General features: G+C 37.8%; 1 protein-coding gene across 1 annotated transcript in view; it reads left to right on the plus strand.

The window, feature by feature from the left end:
* The window catches only part of Stet (stem cell tumor), a 357,711-nt gene extending 337,979 nt beyond the window's left edge, over positions 1 to 19,732 (plus strand). Inside the window, exons 9-10 of the mRNA XM_070304381.1 lie at positions 9,705 to 9,860; positions 13,455 to 19,732. Of these exons, the coding sequence (XP_070160482.1) occupies positions 9,705 to 9,860; positions 13,455 to 13,696 (398 nt within the window). The 3' untranslated portion in view covers positions 13,697 to 19,732. The remainder of the gene's footprint in view (positions 1 to 9,704; positions 9,861 to 13,454) is intronic.

Below are 19,732 nucleotides of genomic sequence, written 5' to 3' on the forward strand. Positions count from 1 at the left end.
AATGTCGTTTACGACATCGTCGCCCTTATTACTGGTCGTACTCTCTGCTCTCCCCATTGCTCGACCATTTCTACTTGGAAATTTCGGACAATGGAGCGAGATAGTGATTTGCCATCGTACGAAATTCGCAGCTAAATATCACATTGATTAAAAAAGATGAATTGAAATATACGTGTATTTTTTACCTTATAGGAATTTAATTTCCTGAAAGAAAAAGATGGCCCAAATCATAAATTAAAATTTTGTACCTTACTTGAATGTAAAAAATGTTTTTTTTATTTTTCTACTTCTTAAATTGATATCATTATGTAAGATTATACATAATCGTCAAATAGATTTATTTATCATAATTACAATTCTGTTCTATAAATAAATAAAAAAAATAAAAAATAAAAAAAAACTATTAGCCTCATTACCGTCGTAGTCGTCGTCGTCGCGGCGGCGCTGTCGAGTCGATTGCGTGACACCAGCAATTATACGATAGTATTTGCATGTCGTACGACGCGCTTCGTAGTTCGTATGCACGACTGCGTGTGGCCAGTCGCCGGTGCATTAACTCGACCTGAAGATAACCGACGACGACGACGACGACGACGACGGCGATGATGATAGTACTCGGAAAACCGACTCTGAAAATCGATACTTCGTTTTCTTCTTTTTTTTTTCTCGCGCGTCTTTAACTTTACTTTTAGCACGAGATCGCGTTGTCTCAGCTCGTTAGAATCTCTTTCCACTTATTTCTTTCCATCATTTCGGAAACAACGGAAGCATCTTGAGGACAATCGAGAAAAACTTTAAATTGGATGACAAAATGCTACACGAACGTCAAATCTACGGAAAAACGACGTTATGTGTGTCATCGTTATCAGTAATAATTTTATTTCTATTTTGATTTTTATACATTGTTTATGATTAATTTAATCTTTACATTGCATTATATTGTATATATTCTTTCTAAAGATATATTAAAGAATTTTGATATATATATATATAAACTGCCTTCAAATGAAAACAATTTGATCTATCGGCCGATTTTTACCGACACGATCCGAGTACAATTCATTTCTTTGTCAAAAATTCGGGAACGATACACGTGGCTTTCCACAAAATTTAATTGCATCGTATTAACTGACAAAAAAAATGCAATAGTCAGTTTCATCGGAAATAAGAAAATAAATAAAATATACAAAGTGAAGACAGTAAAAGTCGTTTGCTACATTTTATCACATTTCAATCAGGAAGAATTCGAATGCGCTTTGCGCAACCATTGATTTACGATTTCGCTCCTTTTACTGGCCATATGCAAATATGTCTGTATGTTTGCGAGCGAGCGCATTTTCTATTTATTTCTCTTCTTCCCCGCGCCCCCCGTTTTAATATTTTCAATGCAAAAATCCTGGCGGACACGGCCTATCGTTGGGTCAAAGGGATATTAAAACAACGGGACGAAATGCTGCGAGATGTACAAAATGTTGATATTGCGCACGCTCCACGCTTTCGATCGGGAATTTTGCGTATCGATGATCGCGTTCAGGATGCCGAAAGTTTCGCAAAAAGCATGCCTGCATGCGAGAGAGAGAGAGAGAGAGAGAGAGAGAGAGAGAGAGAGAGAGAGAGAGAGAGAAAGCCGGGTTGGAAAAAGATCGGTAGACGCGAATAGCAGACGCAATGGAAATTTCAATATTTTTGAAACATCGCGAGATTGAATACTCACAAATTCGAATTTTTTTAAAATTTTTGAGAACCAATAAATGCGTAATGGATGCAACTTCGCGTTAATCACTTTTCGAATAAGTGATTCTTTGTGAGCAATATTTGTTACTACTTGTTAGAGAAGGAAATTATTATAATTACAATTATAATTTAATGAGAATAAAATTCTTCTCGACATAAAATAAATGTTATAAATGCCACATTTTGAAATTTATTTTTCCGTTGAGGAAGGTTTATGCCAAGACCAATAACGCTCTAAAGGATTGCGATATGATGTAATACGATTTGCATTTAATATTATAAAATGTTATTACATTTATGTTACGCATATTTCCCCATCGGGCCTATAATAAATATTAAACTTAATCTGATCCATTATTGAACGCGAGATTTGTATACATAGCTCTATGTTACATTCTAGAAAATATTTGAAAAAATAATACATATTTCTTGCGAAGAATAATTTTCTTTACTATTCTGCAATTAATCTTGAGATAGACTTGAAATTCAAATTTTATTTATATTTCTAGATATAAAGTCGGCAATTATTTGCATGTAATTAATTTTGATTATATATCTACATTTAACTTTTACTATCATCATTATATATACATATATATTTTTTCTTCAGTGTATATATAATAAATATATCCAGACTAATTTTTTTCTAGACGTGTTTCATTATCGATACGGATTATATACGTGGCCATGTTATTAAATGAACAACACATTACATTTATCCCGTCGTCGAAAGATACAACAGAAATGTTTAATAATCACGCGAAATATCCTCGATTGTCTCGTTAGATCGAGGATGAAAAACGCACTATCGGCGAGAGAGCGAATCATTATAAAGAGAGGAGAAAAAAAATTTCTCGCCAACGTCGATCCTTCTCATATGTCGTATCGTTGCGCATATGTGCCCGTCCCGTTGCCATAAATATCGCGACCATAATCATAAAATTCCGACAGCGTTTCGTCTTTTTTCCCCGGGGCAGAACGTACCTCACACATTATATTTTATGCATCGGATTACGTAGAAACGACGATACTCGTGTGCGCTACGCGTCGCGACGACGCTCGTGTGTATTACAAGTAGACGTATATAGGGAATAAACATTGCCATTCCGGGTGGACATAGTATTCACGATGCATCACTACATGGTCTCATGTCGTTGGTAACTGCATCGGCAGCGGCGTCTCTGCATCGAGGCGCATCGAGATCCTTTCGCGAGTTAACAATATTTGCGGAGAGACGAATGGGGAGATAGATAAATTAATTTTATTCAATTCTGAGGGTAAAAACTTCACACGTACACGTGTAATATGATAATTACAGAAAATACAAGATATTTTGCAAAATTGTACAATACAAGAGAAATAAATTCTTAGAGAATTTATACGTGGAAAAAGAGAAAATAGAGAAGCGTACGAGAAACGTGAATTGATCACGAGACTATTAGTATATAATAAGACGGATTATATGCTAATTAATGTCGTAGATAATTAGTACTATGTATCAAGTTCTAATGCGACTGATGGGGAATCGATATCTCTAACTCGAGCGAGCTTATATCAATATATATGACAGTATACGCCATAAGACTGGGATTGGATGCGGATTCTAGATCCATCGCTATCCATCCCATAGTCGTTCAGCCCTTGGACGCCCGTCGTGTCTCGTTTGCACGGAAACGACGTGGCTTAGAATTTCACGTTGTATCGGCGGAACCGGCGGGCACGTAATGGCGGTCGACGTATACACAAGAATAGGAGAGAAAAGGAAGGAAGAGGGAGGCCTCATTCTCCGTTTTCTATCTCCGTTCTCCGCCGGATTCTACTCCCGCAGCCTCTCGCTCACGCCTCTTTACGAATGCAACGACATACCTGCACTTGCCTAACTGTACGCTCGATTTTCCACCATCCTCCTCCTCCTCCTTCTCCACCGTCGGTCGCAACCACTCGCACAATAATCGCCTTTGTTCTCGGGGGTTGTTCGCGAATGTTCTTTCTCTTTGTCAACAATAGCGGATTAAATTGGTGGATATCTAATTGGTGCCTGATTGACATCGCTGCTACGTTTCATATCGCGGTTTATTGCGATGACAAAACGCGCTATTGTTTCGTTTGTAAATGGTGACAAGCAGCGGCGATCCCAAAAGAGAGATTCTGTCGAGCTTCTCTATGAGTAACGAACGTATGATTTTGGTCACAAATCCGATAGATGTGATGAAGATAATTGTGTCCACGCGGCAATAGAGTGCCGCGCGAATTTCGTTTATTTCACGCGATTCGTGGTTGCTTTTTATTTGCCTCTCCGAAACTGGTAATGCTAATGACAATATTACGAGGTAACAAAAAATAATGCATCGGATATATCATTTTACTTTCGTGCGCGAAAAATATTTTAAATCCAGCAATTATTTAGTTTATCGCTGATTAATAACTCACATGCAAAATCATAAGAATTTAAATTGTATCTGCTTATGGATGTGATGAAATAAGCACATATTTTTTTTGTTTTTTTTGGAAAAAGAGAGAAAATGTATAATACCTATATATAAAAGAGGAACGTGCAGAAATGCATCGATACAATACATGCCCGTATCCATGGCTCGTGTCGGTGTTTCGCTTAAGTGGTTAACTAATAATTTTTTAACGCCACGAGAGCGTATCGAGCACTTTTCTTCGTGCCGCGAGAGAGAACGTCGGATGCTCGTTGTTTCCTAGCTATTTCGCTCGGTACTTCCATCCGTTTTTCTGCGAGTGGAGAAAGGGGGAAGGGGTTCTTTACGAATGCATCGATGTGCCTAGCACGCCCGCCTCTAAAATACGCGCTCTATTTCTCCACCTCCTACTTTCGAGCGATACAGAGCATTTTATTATTTCGCGTCGAGCCCCTGTGCGCGTTCTCGCGATTTCTTTTCTGTTTCGTTTCCGTTTCGTCCTCATCTTCGCGTTCGAATAGTAAAAATGCGATGGCTCGCATTAAAATATCGTATGCTTTCTTATATGCGCGTGTATTATCAATATTTACCAGATTTTGTTGTATAATTGGTAATTGAATATACATTTACATGCATGTAATTTCGAGATCTTTTTCTAAGTTATTCTAAATTATAAAACTTGGAAAAGACAAAAAGAAAAATTCAAGTAAAATTTATAAGTAATTAGAGAGTAAAAGTGTTTCCTGTATTACATATTAATATAAAATGTAACAGTTTCTACAGTTTTTACATTAAATAATTGCTAAAAAAGTTTATTAAAGATCATTAAAGCGTTTTTATGAGATAATTAGAAGGTTTGAAATATCAAGCTTTTTAATTCAATCAATTATTTATCATCAAATTCATTGTCTTTCACATCTGTTTTTAATACGTATATGCAAAATATTCTTAGAATTGGAAAACGACACGAGTATGTGCGCATCTTCGATTTTTCTTCCTTTTTTTTTTCCTATTGGACGTTTCCTTCGCGGTAGTTCCGTTGCACCTGTTGCACATCGTGCCGTTTGGTTTCAACAGACTCCATTATTGATGCCAACGAGTCATTAATCGATGATTTTTGTACATTGTAAAATACGCGCGATGTATTATCACGCATTAAACGCTAAAAAGTTATCTTAAGTAGTTGTAAAGAAATTGGCATATATTTACAATACAATGTAAAGTAAAATTCCTCGTATATTATTTACATTTCTTCGGCATGTTTGTATCTAGGCGAAGTTAGCGATACCATTGTTGGACAGATTGATTGCAATGGAATTGCGAAAGTAGCGGATACGCGGATGGAGCCGTATGTTGTATGGTAATCATAGGAATAGGTCGCGAAAACATTAATTCGCGCCGGTGCATTTCGTTGGCAGACCACGTCCACTCACTTCCCTTCCTTTCATGCTTTCTTCCTTAAGATAAAGTCGAAGGCACTAACGAAGGTTCGGATGAATTTCATAACCCAAGAAAAGTCCACGAGGGCTCTATTATGCTTCGCGACTCGTCTTCATCTCGCTTTTCTTTTTTCTCTTCTTTTTTCCATTTCCTTTTACTCGTCGCGCTCGTTTTTGCGCCAGGTTGCTAATTTTCTTGAGACGTCGCTTTGCTGTTACTTCTCTCTCTCTCTCTCTCTCTCTCTCTCTCTCTCTCTCTCTCTCTCTCTTATCCGCATACAATGTATGCACATATTTCTCTCTTTATTGCTAGAAAGAGTACAAAACTCTCTTTTGAATCCTTTACCCTTCACTTTTGTTTGCACTGACGTTTTGATGATTAAGACAACCTAATTAATTTTGCAAACATTCCTTTGGATACAAAAGACGTGCAATTTAATATGGCGAATACCAAAGATGCAACAGATTGCGAAACTAGTGCAATTAAATCGTCTTTAAATAATGTAATAATTTGTGAATTACTATCTATTTGCACATATCGGTAACAGTTTAAAATTAAAGATGAATAGAATTATATATGGATAAAAATAAGGTAGAAAAATTGAGAATAACATAAAATTTATCAGAATGTACGTGAATCTTAACGTTTATAAAAAAACGTTTTACTAAGAAGATAATTTTAATTAATATTAGTTGAATATTTCAATCGGGAGCTCGATAACAGATGACAATTTTTCCAATAATAAATTTCTAAAATAAGCAAATCGACAAAGCATCGATTTGTAAATTCGGCAACGCGCGCAATGAGATATTGTGTCGCTATATGACTTATCTCTTATAGTCTCAGTTAGATAAACGACGGTAAACCGTAAATGCTTGCAGCATCGTCTAAGTTGGACCAAGGAGAGTGGATGAGGGGAATCAGCGGCTCTCTTGAGCCAGTATCCGTTAACTCGAGTCAATTACTATACAGAGAAGCATGGTTCGTCGTGCACGGGGGTAAAGTGGTCTCTCGGCGTGCTTCAACTTCCAATTAACTATGGCACGACGACAAACAGACTGACGATGACAGCTGAGATCCTTTATATTCTCTATTTTATCGCATTATAGTATTATTATAGCCACGCGATATTATTGCATTACGTTACGTTACAAATATTGACCATGACAATAAATTTTATATTCTTCATTTTGCTTTCTTTATTATTAGTCGATATAATTTTTGCATTTTTACAAATCTCTACGTCTATTTATCATATCGTTGGTGTTGATTGATGTTAGAACATTAATAATTTATCATTGTATGTGATATTTTTATAATCACAATTCTATATGGAATTTCTGAAGAGTATCACAAAAAAAAATCATCGAAGCTTCGAATCGGATTTATATCGGGCTTGTGCGGTAGATGCAGTTGTATCTTTGAGATGTTGTTTAATATTAATGTCATCCGATGTGCACGACAATCTCGGTATTTGTGCCGTAAGCTACTTAATTCCACGCGTCTCGAATAATTGCTCTCTTGTTCCGATTGGATGTGACTCGATCATTTATTAAACGGACGCTAATAATTCATTGCAGGTAATTCGGAGCGCTCGCGAACTCGCACGAATTGATATTTGCATCCTTAATGCTGCGTTTCCACGTCGCTCCGGTGCGCACCGGCTTAGACGCGATTTGCGCTCTGCGGAAACTTCGTGTAGGTAGTTTACGAAACACGAGCATTTCTTGTGGTTTTCCCACGACTGCTGCTGCTGCTGTTGCTGCTGCAATCCCGATGTAGGTCGCGCGTTAATGACCAGTGCGTAGCGACGAATTCAATTGAATCGTCGGTTTTGCAAGAAACGAGGATATCACAGACGTAGAGACCTGCATCCACCAGTAATGCAATTCGATGTGTCATCCCAAATTTTTTCTCGAACGATACAAGCTCTTGAAGAGCGAAATCTAGAGTAAGCATTATCTCGCACCGCGCTACAGCTTAATTAAAATTACATCCTTGAAGCTCCTTAAAATTCAGAAATTGTCGACGTCTCGATTTTTTAAAATACTGATCGAATCCGCGTACAGAGCTAAAAAGAAACGAGGAAAACAATTCCGATATCCCGTATATCAGCAGTCGGCGAATTACGAGCGACAGCCTTAACAAATCGGGGCAACCTCGTCAGGGTAGACGCGTATCGGTCGGACGCGTACTTGTAATTTAGGACGGATCAAAGGTAGTGGTGGTAGTGGTGGTGGTGGTTGGGCGGTTAGGTTTGCGAAGGGCGATCGGTCAGCAGGTTCCCAGGTGTCAGGTGGCGTTCGCCGCTCTCCGCCAGACGCGCCGAATCACCAACCAACCCGTCGTGCCGGTCGCTTCCACATTTCCACATAGGAAGCGACTAATGTCCTCGCTCATTTCCTACGATATATGTATAGGCGGACGGGACGGGCGGGCGAGCGCCGTCGCATCGATTCGCGAAGCACCGTCCGCCTGTCCAGCGCGATATTAATGTTTAACTAGCGCGATCGTGTGTCTGATACATTACCATTGCTCTCGGGGTTGCGCGCGACACGGTATACGCTCGTTGCACGGTTACCAGTTGCGCGAGTGAAACATTGCGAATTGTGGAGTTTGTCGAACGCGCGCTGCTATTATTGCGATACTATCGTGCGCCCAATTGCCTCCTATCGTCGGTTGGACGACATTTGGCGTGTAATTGGAATGCAACGTTACTTTCAGATACCTAGCTGCGATACTTATATATATAAAAATCATTTTGTTACACGAGCTCATACGAGATTTTTTTTTTTTTTTTTTGTAATTATATATATTTTTTTTACATTTTGTATTTATAACGAATGAGTGCGATTGTATATATGTGCGAGAAATATATCTTTTATCTATTATAATAATATTGACCGGATTATGTTTCTAATTTTGAATGTTACATCGCATTTCGACCATCGATGTCGCATATCGATTATTTCTCGTTATTGGGACACTTTTTAGCGCGATGCAACCATACGTGCTCCTGCGTATTCGTATGCCGACTGCCGTGGGCAGTTTGTCAAATTACGGGACAAGTACTCGGAAACGGATCCCTAATCCTGTTTCTAATAACCGGAGCTAGCTAACGCCCGGAAGCGCTTTATACCGCTGACATTCATGAATCGACGAAATGGCGAGAGTGTGACAGACGACACCCGTCTATAGACATAAGTGCTATAAATATAAGGACAGAATAGAGTGCATAAGTTTAAAGGATTTAAAGGTCGTTAAATAAGAGAGTTTTAATGTCTATTTGGCAATCGTGAGAAAAAAAAGATTTGTATGTGTACAATACATTTGCTCGGTTTGCATTTATTTGCGAAAAAGTATAATTATATTAATTAAAAGAATAAAAATTATTTATTATTCTAATTATTTGGCGTGCACTCGTTTTCCTACGAGCACATTACGCGCGGAGCAACAGATGTTTCCGAAATGAATTGGAGAGAAAGAGCGAATTCAAGAGGGAGAGAGAGAGAGAGAGAGGGGGGGTTTTTGGCGCCGTTAAACTGAAGCGTGGAGTCGTGCGAACTTTCGGGTTGTTGAGCGAATATTATTCTTATTTTATTCGCCGAGGGCGATGAGAGCGGAAAATTTTGTCCGCATTTCGCGGTTGTCCGGGAACGAGAATTTCCCAGTTCGGCAGACAATGACGAAAACTGTCGAAACGGGGAGCTCGCAGTTCCGTGAGAGAGAACGGTCAGTTTTCTCTTCTCGAAAAATTTTGTTGATTACGTAATTCCATATTCATGAATTAAGCACTACATAAAATAGTGATATGATAAAGTAAAAATATATTCCTTTCACAAATTTCTAAATTCGAAACTGAGATATATTTATTGCGCGTATTATAATGGAAAGCGATTTGATTACGAAAGTAAAACTTTAATTTTTGCGAAATACTTGTTTCGCGATTAGAAATTAGATTAACGATACATTAATTGTCAGGTTTTAATATTAATCTTTATTATATTGCCTTTGTTGGAAGAAATATAATAGGAAGGAATAATTGATAAGTTTGAAAAAACAATTAATAAATTATTAAAAGAAATATATTTGTTTTGTTTTCAGGTTCGCTGGGCACATCGGTGTTCGATACGGACGTGTATCTTGTCGGGGCGAGCGGGGGCGTTTATGCCCTTTTGGCAGCGCATCTAGCCAATGTTCTCCTCAACTATAACAATATGGAGTTCGGGATAGTTCGGCTCATTGGCATTTTCGTCATCGGTAAGTGGACCCTACTTCCTCGATCATCGGCCCGGTTATCGCGGCCAAAGCTATCTATCTTCGACCTGCCCGCTCGATATCCGATCGATCTGCTTTCGAGAACGGTCATGATTGAGCATTGGCGCCGATGCTCGTACATATTAATCGCGCTTTGTTCTTTACTGAGGATTAAATATAATACATTAACGTGTTAAGATTAAATAAGTATCACGAATGATGATAACAAACAGTAGCTCTGAATATTATAGTAAATAAGATATCTAGGAGATATGATAAACTCACGATATAAAATGGGATTAATTTTTATGACGGAAAATTTAGTAAAAATGTTAGTTAAATATATAAAGAATATTTTTTGAACAATATCTTTCGTCTTTCCATTGGCTTCTTCAGAGGAGTTACGTATAAACACGTTCTTAAGAATTTAAACCAAGTATATACCTTCGAGTCTCAGATTAGAATACAATCTCTCAGAATTCGGCGCCTATGGCGATGTAATAATAGTAGCGTGATATTGGCAAAGACGTAGGACTCTAGTATCGAGGGTCCGTATAGCCATGTAATTTGACTGCTACTATACGTGCGCATTATCTGGTTGTAGTGGCCCTAGAGTCGCCTCAAATTCACCCTGACGGAGCCTCTCGAGTCTTCAATAACCTTGTTTAAAGGGTTGATTACCGTTAGCGCGAATTTGGATATTTGCCATCGCGCTTTCTCTCACTCTCCCTTTTTTTCTCTCCCTTCTCTATATTTCTACGCGCCGTTTCAAATATATATTCACGTGTACTTTCTGTCCGCGGATGGTAACAGCTCAGGTCAGCTTCAATCTACGCGTTTCGAGTTGGATTACATCGTAATCGGATGAGAGAGCTTGACGAGCAGAGTAAAGCTTGATCGATAAACGTGCTCTCTCATAACGGGTCATCCATGCAGGCGCGAATGCGAATGACGCTCTCGTAGGAATCTGCGATATGGCAAAGGATCTCTCATCTCCTCCCTAACGCTTTAAGACGCAAAGAAAAACTACGCTATCGTCAATTACAATTAGAACTTTGAGAAGCAAGTTGATTCAAATTTTCATATTCTAGAAATACTTTCAAATACCGGCTTTTTTTTTTTTTTTTTTTTTTTCCAACGAGTTCGGCAACGCGAGATTAATTATATAAAATAAAGCACTTAAAATAAAACAGCTAATTATCTTTGTTGCGCTTACAATATACGCAAGAAAGTGAAAAATTAAATTGATTCAATTTGAAAAGAGAAATATAATAATGGAAAGATTACTTTTTCGTCGTATCAGAGTTTTCGAGATCATAAACTTTTTTAAAATGGAATTCTAGTTTTTTAATACGGAATTACATGCCTGCTTTTAAAATTATTGAGATGTTTTGTTTTTTTAGATGCTTCTATATTTATTGAATTCGATAAAATTATTCAGAATTATTAAATTTATTAATTTAAGTATTTGTTTTACTGAACACAGTAGCATACTACACTTTAATATTTCTTCGCGGCTCTTTGTATTTTCGTTGGTTGTCATTCAATCATTCTATTTTTTTTTCCTGGCACTTTCTTTCCACGTTTCTCTTGAAATTTTAATTTCCTCGTTTTTTTTCTCGCGGTAAAAAGCAGAAAGTGACGAAAATTGCCGCTACTCTGAAATTTTAATTAAAAGATAGATGCTTTGCACGCGTCATGATTGCCGTGAAGAATTTTCACCAATGTTGGGATTGTTTGCCATGAGAAGAGAACAGATGCTAGTTCCGTCAAATTTTCAAACGAGGACAATCATCGCTTCTGTTTATCGAGTCATCAAGATTTATTGCGCCCAAGTAAATTTGATTGAAATTAAAAAAGAGATGCGATACTTTAAGATTATGGTATAATAGCGACTCGAAGTTTGTTACGACGAAGAAGAGATGGGACAATGTAAAAAAATATTAAACGAATTTTCACGAAACGAGAAGATTTTTATATGTAATTAAATTATATGTAAATTTGAGACCGAGTTAATGTATAATTATTAAACGAAGCTTAAATAACTGCTGTATATATTGATAATTGATAATAAATTTTAACAATGAAGTAGAGCATTTTAACAATGAAGTGAGCTTTTTACAAATTATTGAAAGTGCTTCAAGTAATATTCATGGAATTCAATATGTCTAGTTAAACTTTTCTCTGATAATTTCATCAAAATCGAAGAACGTTGGTTATGATGAAAAAGATACGATATTAAAATTATATAGCACACTCATGGGGACATGCACTGATCAGAATTAAGCAAATAACGTTAAAAGAAGGAATAGACAGAAAAACTCGGAAAGAATTCAGCCTTTGTTGCTTCAAGAATTGTATAACTTAGCCTCGCTATACAAGTGAAGTTAAGCAGCGCGAAAGCGTTTAAATAACGCAAAGGTATCGCGTTTGAAAACAGAAGAAAAAATAGTACGTATATCAGAATTTCTTAGAGTTATATATACTTCGATAAGTTTTTCAAGTTATCTTGTTAACGAAAACTTAATTGCAGAATTGCGTAACGAAAATGAAATAAGTTTCTGTAAACGGATAATTAAATCTTATTCTTTAACCGGTTATTTTAATTTCCATTCAAGTTATTTTAATATTTAACAAAAATTTCATATAAAGAAAAAAATCAATGATTAATTCATCAACTAATTTTTTATTTAAGATACAATATATACACAGGAAAAAATTTGATAAGTATAACTTTATACATGTGTATATACTAAAGTAGAAATTTGATGAAAATTAGACCATTTAGGTCAATCGTAATCTTTCCATGTAATACTTTGTATTTATTAAAAAGATAAGAAATTTTTGTAAAAAATGTTAAAACGCTTTACTAGCTTTCGAAGCTAAAGCTGATCCGCTTGCGTAAAGCTCCTTTCTATATTGACTAACGAAGAAGCAAATTTCTTACGGGAACATAACGAACTTACACAGTCATCTACAGTAGTCGCAGACGTAGGAAAAAGCTGCTGAGGAAGCTGCAGGAAACCTCCTCTTCTCTCGACGACACTTTGAGAGCTTTTCAGCAAAGCTCGCCGTCGGCTCGGCTCCTCGTGGCGTCCTTACTTTTTCGCACTCTTCCACTTTCTTATTTCTCTTCTTGTTCCTCTTTTTGCTCCTCTTATGCTTTCCTTATCGCCTTGCTATGCATCATTTTCACCGGTACTTTACAGAACAAAAACTCCTAAAAAAGAATTCTTAAGAGAGAGAGAGAGAGAGAGAAAGAGCATGCTAAGAGTATTATTTTTTATATTCTATTACATTTTTAATTAATCTAATAATTTTTCGGCGCTTGCTAATTGTGGTTTCTATTATTGTAAATTATAATAATATTATATAATATAATTATATATATTATATTATAATCGTTATTATATATAAGATATAAAATAACTAAAAAATATCTCTTTTAAAATGACGATTAACTATAAATGACATTACGATGATTAATTTAAACATTTATCGACAAATAAATTTAAATATACGAGGAAGTAAAATCGTGTATATTTTTAAACAATCAATGGTAAATTTTAATCGAAATCCTTATTTCCCTGATTACAGCTAGCGCTGACGTAGGCTTCGCGATCTACGACAGATACGCTGCGGAGCAAATGGGTCCGCCAGTGTCATACGTCGCTCATTTGACAGGCGCTCTGGCTGGTCTGACGATCGGCCTTCTAGTATTGAAGAACTTTGAGCAACGGTTACACGAGCAGTTACTTTGGTGGGTCGCCCTAGGCGTTTACGCCGCTTGCACGATCTTCGCGGTCATGTATAATCTGATGCATCCGGACTATCCATGACGCGAGGTCAGCTTCGCGTACGGCCAGCCGAGGCACACGTAACGCGAAGCTGATCGCTCATGGAAAAAAAAGAAGAAGAGACGGAGGAAAAGACAGGAGAGACCTTGTTGAGCGATGTCGAACAAGATTGTCATTGGTGTGTGTATATCGCGGATCTTTCATAATGTATTAGAGCGAGATGTTTTCCGAAGCACCGAAAGCAAGAGGCATGTAAAAACAAGAGATGTGCGATGAAATCATCATCAGTTATTCTCCTCATCAGAGAAAACGTGACTTCGATCGCCCTTCGCGCAAAAAGGATCGTAATTTCGTCGTAGTATATATTTTCTTCCGAACCGGCCTGTTCGCGCACGATACTCGAAAAGAGCGACAGAGCGCCCGTCGAGAAAAATGCGAAAAATGAGCGAGGAAATATAATTTAGTATTAATAGAAAATTCTAAAAGATGAGAAGACTGTACGATTTGATAGTGGAAACGATAGGTGACCGGTAAAAGCTATGTACTTCTGTCAGAATGACGAAAGAGACGCGAGAGAAGACGAACATCGAACAAATGTTTTGCGTTCTTGTCACGTTTCGTCTTCCGTTTTGTTTTCGTGGAAGGAGCGATCCGCATCTGATCCATAATTCCGCGGAAGCTTCTTAAGCGCAATATCAAGCTACTTTATTATTGCGAAATGCGGATGATTTTGAAAGTGCGTAGTTAGAAAGAAACAACATCTAGTTTCGTGTTCTTCTGTCATCAACAGGACAGGGGAACGTCATTCTTGCGAAATGAACATCCCGGGCTGTTTGTTACGATAAAAATGTCTTCGCGTGTCGTTCTAGAGAACGATAGAACAGCACACGAGAAACATATAAATATAATATACTTCTTCGTCGGTTTCTGAGAAGACAAAGTCGCGTGATCGCGTATCTAGTTGTCCGATTCCGCCGCTTATCCATATATCTGACAAAAAAAACCAAAGTATCAAGTTGAATGACAACGAGACCGGCCGAAAAAAAAAATCCTTCTACGAGAAAATACTTCTATTGAAACGGGGACAAGAATACGTCGAAGAGAGGAATTTTCTTCGTCGTTTGTTTATTTTCGTGTAATGTCGGTCGCTGTCATCCTTGGAAAAACCAAAGAATCATACTCTCGACTGTATAGGCAACGCTCGCTGTTTATTGTCGTGTTGCTAAAGAAGTTTCTTGCTCAGTGACGACAGGAATGAAGGGATGAAGAAAGAGAAAGAGAGAGATTCGACAACAGCGAAGTAAAGCAGCAGAAGAAACCAGAAAGGGAAGCAGAAAGATCCTGGGACCTAATGGATCCTTCGTGATCGATGAAACAATTGTACAAATGATCACGGCGAAAAGTTCACGAGAGGACCATGACGGAGAAGACGATGAAACAAAAACCGCGGGACAGTCAAGAGAATTGGTAACCATCGACAAGACCTCTCTCGAGACTTTCCGGAAACATTCGACCCGTGAGACAATTCGAGGATGTGGATGGAACGCAAGAGTGCAGAATGTGTGAAACTTGACGATAAAGAGCTTGTGTGTAATGGGAGATTTTTTCTAACATGGGATAAAAATAATCAGCCGTGCAAATTCATCAAATCATAAAATTTATTTAAACAGCCGTTGCATTTTTTATCGTTATAAATTTTTGAAGGACACGACAAAACCGAAGCAAAAAATTTAAAATAATCATCTTCCATTTCCGTACTCGCGAAAATCAAAACCATCCCGACACGCATCGCCGTCGAAACTGGTATAATCGTTGTAAAGAAAAATATACTATTTAATATTACAAAAAAATAATATTTCCGGATAAACATCGAGAACTATCAATTATATATCTATAAATGGAACAGCACTTGTGTGTTTTGAACGTTTTGGCGCGCATTGCTATTTGTGTGGTCGTGATTTTCGAGAGAGCTCGCGAGCTTTCCACCTGATGGGATGTAATAACGCGTAATGTAACGGCGATCAAGCCTACGACAAAACAACAACTGGCCGATCTGTCAGTTCGATTTCAATCGCAAGCTGCGCTTTCGATAGTGGCCGCTCGTTAACATCCTCGCAAAATTATCCCTATCCCCGACGGCGCATCTGTTTGCACGCGCGATCATTAATGCGCATTAATTGTATACCATTGTACATATCTGTATATAGCATAGATACTGTGTATGTATTTTGCGTGCGTGTATGTGTGTGAGCGTGTGTGTATGTCGAAGCGTTTTATGCAAGCGAGATGGAGATAGAGGAGGCGCGAGACAGAGTAAAAAGGAAGAGCATCAAAAGAAAAATAAGAAAAAAGAGTTAGTTTGAGTCACAGTCTAGTCGTTTCGCGTCATTGTCTGGTAAGTGTATATTATATATATACACATACAAATATATACATATTGTATTTAAATGGAAGAGAGGAGCCGCGCACGCGCGCGCGGCGCACATTCTCGAGAGAGCACGCTTAGTGTACATACATAGTCACATGTGACATATGTTCCTTACTTTTAATTTATTATTGTATTTTCGGAATCGGATCGAATGATTGCCGCCCGCGTGACGTGCGATCTAAATGATAATTGTATCGTCGAGAGCTCGTATCTCCAGCCGCTATGTTTAATCTCCACTGCGCTATCCGATAGGTCGTCTAGATCGGTCGTATTTTCACCGCGCAAAGAGGTTTAGCCGTGAACAACCCTTGTTTGATTTCTATCGAGAAGGATACTTTTATTTGACTCACAACTTTCGCGCTACGTTAATTAAATGCGGATCGGTTACGCGCGCAAATTTTTTTTTCAGGATCGTACTATTATATTTAAGTTGTTTTGGATAGAATCATATAAATCAGTTAAAAAATGTATTTTATATAATATTTTCGTAAGAGGACAGATTAATTTATTTATGAAGTTACAATTGACATATTAAAATAATTATAGTTTACGGAAATTTTGATTTATTCTATAATATATGGAAAGATTAATTTCGTCCAACAGCTCATCTAGCGCGAAAAAACAACAAAAAAAAACGCGGTGATTGATAAAGTTCAAAATCGGAAGCTAAACGCGATACTGAACAAAGTTGCGAGTACGAGCCAAAGTTTGAACAGCAGTTTGGATAGTTGCGATACGTGTCTTTCTCTATTATTTAGTTGAATAGATTGTTCGATTGTCGAGATAACCCGACGCACTGCCTATTTTGTAATACGACTTAGCGCGAGATGCGCCTTTTATTTCCTCAGAGTCCGCCGTTAACCCGATTCGTGCGACATGAATTCCGTAATTAAACGTAAATGCCCCGTTTTTCTTGACTACGTTTCTCGCGAAATGGTAGTAGGGAAAACGCGTTTGGCTTCGCGTGTGTGTTCTTGTATAATAATTAATTAGCAATTACACTATTGTATTCCTAGCGATGGCGCGCAAACGTATATATATTCCGCGAAATTCTATATTTATTTTTCGTAAGAAGAGAGCCAGCTGTTATCGAAGGATTCCGTGTGTACGAAAACAGTTCTTTCCGATATTTTTTGGGGGGTTTTCTCTACCGGCTTTAGGAAAACCCACGCAAGTGCCACGGGATGAAAAGCGCAAAAATCGTCAATGGATCGACGACCGAAAATTATTTTCCCACATATGCAATTTAGGGTAGCGCATTTAACGTTTAAAAGGGAGAGAAGGCCGTAATTCTGCCCGGTGGGTTGGTTCTTCCTTGTTTCGACGGGGATCAAACTAGTATATTATTATTTACATTGCACTGCGTAATGTATGTGTGTGTAACACACTCTAATACACGATATACCAAATAATATAATAAGATTTAGTACGAAGCACAGTAATATATTATTATTATTTTTATTATCATTACTGTTAATATACCAATGCTATCGCATACTTTGAAGAAGAAATAATTTTCGATGTGCTAGCGTGTATGGCACAGCCTGAATATGGTAAAGTGAAAAGGTAGACTTTGGAGAGGAAAGTCAAGAGGACGCGAATCGAGCGCAAGCGAGAGATCAAACGAGAGTAATTAACGATGCTAGTCAATTAGTACCCGCGAAGGCAGCTAACGCCAGATCCTAGCTTAAAGTACGATGACTATCTAACTCGCTTTAAGACGACGAAAGAAGGTCGAGACCTCCGGTGACGTTAAGGAAGAAGGGTGGCATGAAAGAAAGAGAGAGAAAACGGGAAAAGGAGAAGGTGGCGGCTGAGGAGTCTTAGGGCGTTTAAGGGCTTGAGAATATTGAGAGAGCCAGAGGACGTTGAAGAGCGCCTAAAGATAGTCTGTCAAAGAGTCGAAAAGAGCTTCGATACCTGGCTGGCTGAATGACTCAGTGTGCTTGGTATAAACCCGAAATGCAAGAGGGAAGTAAAAGTTATACTTCTATTATAATATCGCGAGCGCGTGACGCAACAAATGCGCTTAGAAAAAAAGTTGCGTGCAAGTTGCGAACGATTTATCAAGATCGCGAGTGTTTCCGATTGTAATCTCAGACAGCGAGAAATTATATTCTTCTTGTTTATAGGATCAAAATCTCGATATCTCTGATTTTGTACATTTCAAGATTAACGCGACTTATTAACGAATAATAGGAGATTAATTTGAAGTTAAGTTATATATGTGAATACACAGAGAAATTAGCTCACTTGATTAACTTGTCGAATAAATCACGCAAATTGAATTAAGGTTTTCGTTTTCTATGCGCATATTTATCGTTGAATCAATAAAGTCATTGCTTCTCTCGGTTGTTATATGAATAAATATAAATTATCAAACGCTGTTGTGTAATTGCACATTATTAAGTTTGTATCGATAAATGGAACGTGATTTTCGTTACGCCGAGCCTCGTTAAATGTTTAATTCAATTTGTTTCGTAAATGCGACAACGATTTGAGTTCTTTCGAAGTGACCCGAACTTTTCATAATGCTCGATCGATTTGAGCTTCCATTAATTACCATTGTTGTTGACGATAATTTATGCATCGATAAAATTCAGAGCGAAAAAGAGCCACGGATTTTCCCCAGGAAAATCGAACAGGTGTCGATCCGCGCTGGTGACAATTAATATACCGGCAATGAAATGCATAATTTAAGAACTTTATACAACATTTATGACGTATAATTTCCATTTTATTAATCTACTGTCGAGTTAAATAATGATGCCAAAGAGCACGCGCGACGCATAATTATTTACATACCCTCGTAACTCGGACATGCGAATAAATTATACGTCTGAAATCCCTCGCGTAAACGGCCCGTAAAATATATACCTAAATGTCGAGATGATACTTCGTCGATTATACATCTGACCTAGTGTGGATGAATTCGCGCAAAGAGATGTGTGTGCGTTCGCGAATGTGTACGCGAACGATCCCGTTACATACGGATTACCGTTACACTGACACTGTTGCGCCGTCGTGTTGCTAGCGAGGGAAAATTCATCTCGAATCTTTTTCCAGCATCCAAACATATTGGACCCCTCCTGCTTTTCCCGTTCTCATCGCGAACGTGATCAATGGCAAATGTCAAAGTAGTTTCGGGATCAAATTTTCTTATCAACACGCATCTCTCACCCTCTTTCGAAACCGTTATCAGATTTTCGATCCGGATATCCAATGAGCGAAAACAAAAAAAAATAGCAACATGTTGAGAAACGGCGTCTCGCTTGAAATCTATCCGGACTTGAATTTACGCTCTAGCATTCGATCCGCGCCCGAAAGCTCGAGCTTAGTTTTTTTTTTGTATTATTATTATTATTATTATTATTATTATTATTAAAATAGTGACGTGCCCGTCGAGCTTACGCAAGGAAGGATTATATATGGTGCGTGTATGTCTATGGGGATACGTAATATTTAAATGGATGTGCGCGAATATTATGTTTGCTGCAATGATCGAACGATCGAGGATCGTGAAGTCTGCGATGAAGCACAGAGATTAACTCATTGGTTTGATTTCCCAATGAACTTTTGCAGTTATTTCTAATTTAGTTAATTACTCTATACGACTTTAATGTGTATTTAAATGAATACACTATTGCAAA

The sequence above is a fragment of the Polyergus mexicanus genome, unplaced genomic scaffold, assembly GCF_030449975.1.
Source record: "Polyergus mexicanus isolate NDT 795.1 unplaced genomic scaffold, iyPolMexi1.0 SCAF_11, whole genome shotgun sequence".
Lineage (NCBI taxonomy): Eukaryota > Metazoa > Arthropoda > Insecta > Hymenoptera > Formicidae > Polyergus > Polyergus mexicanus.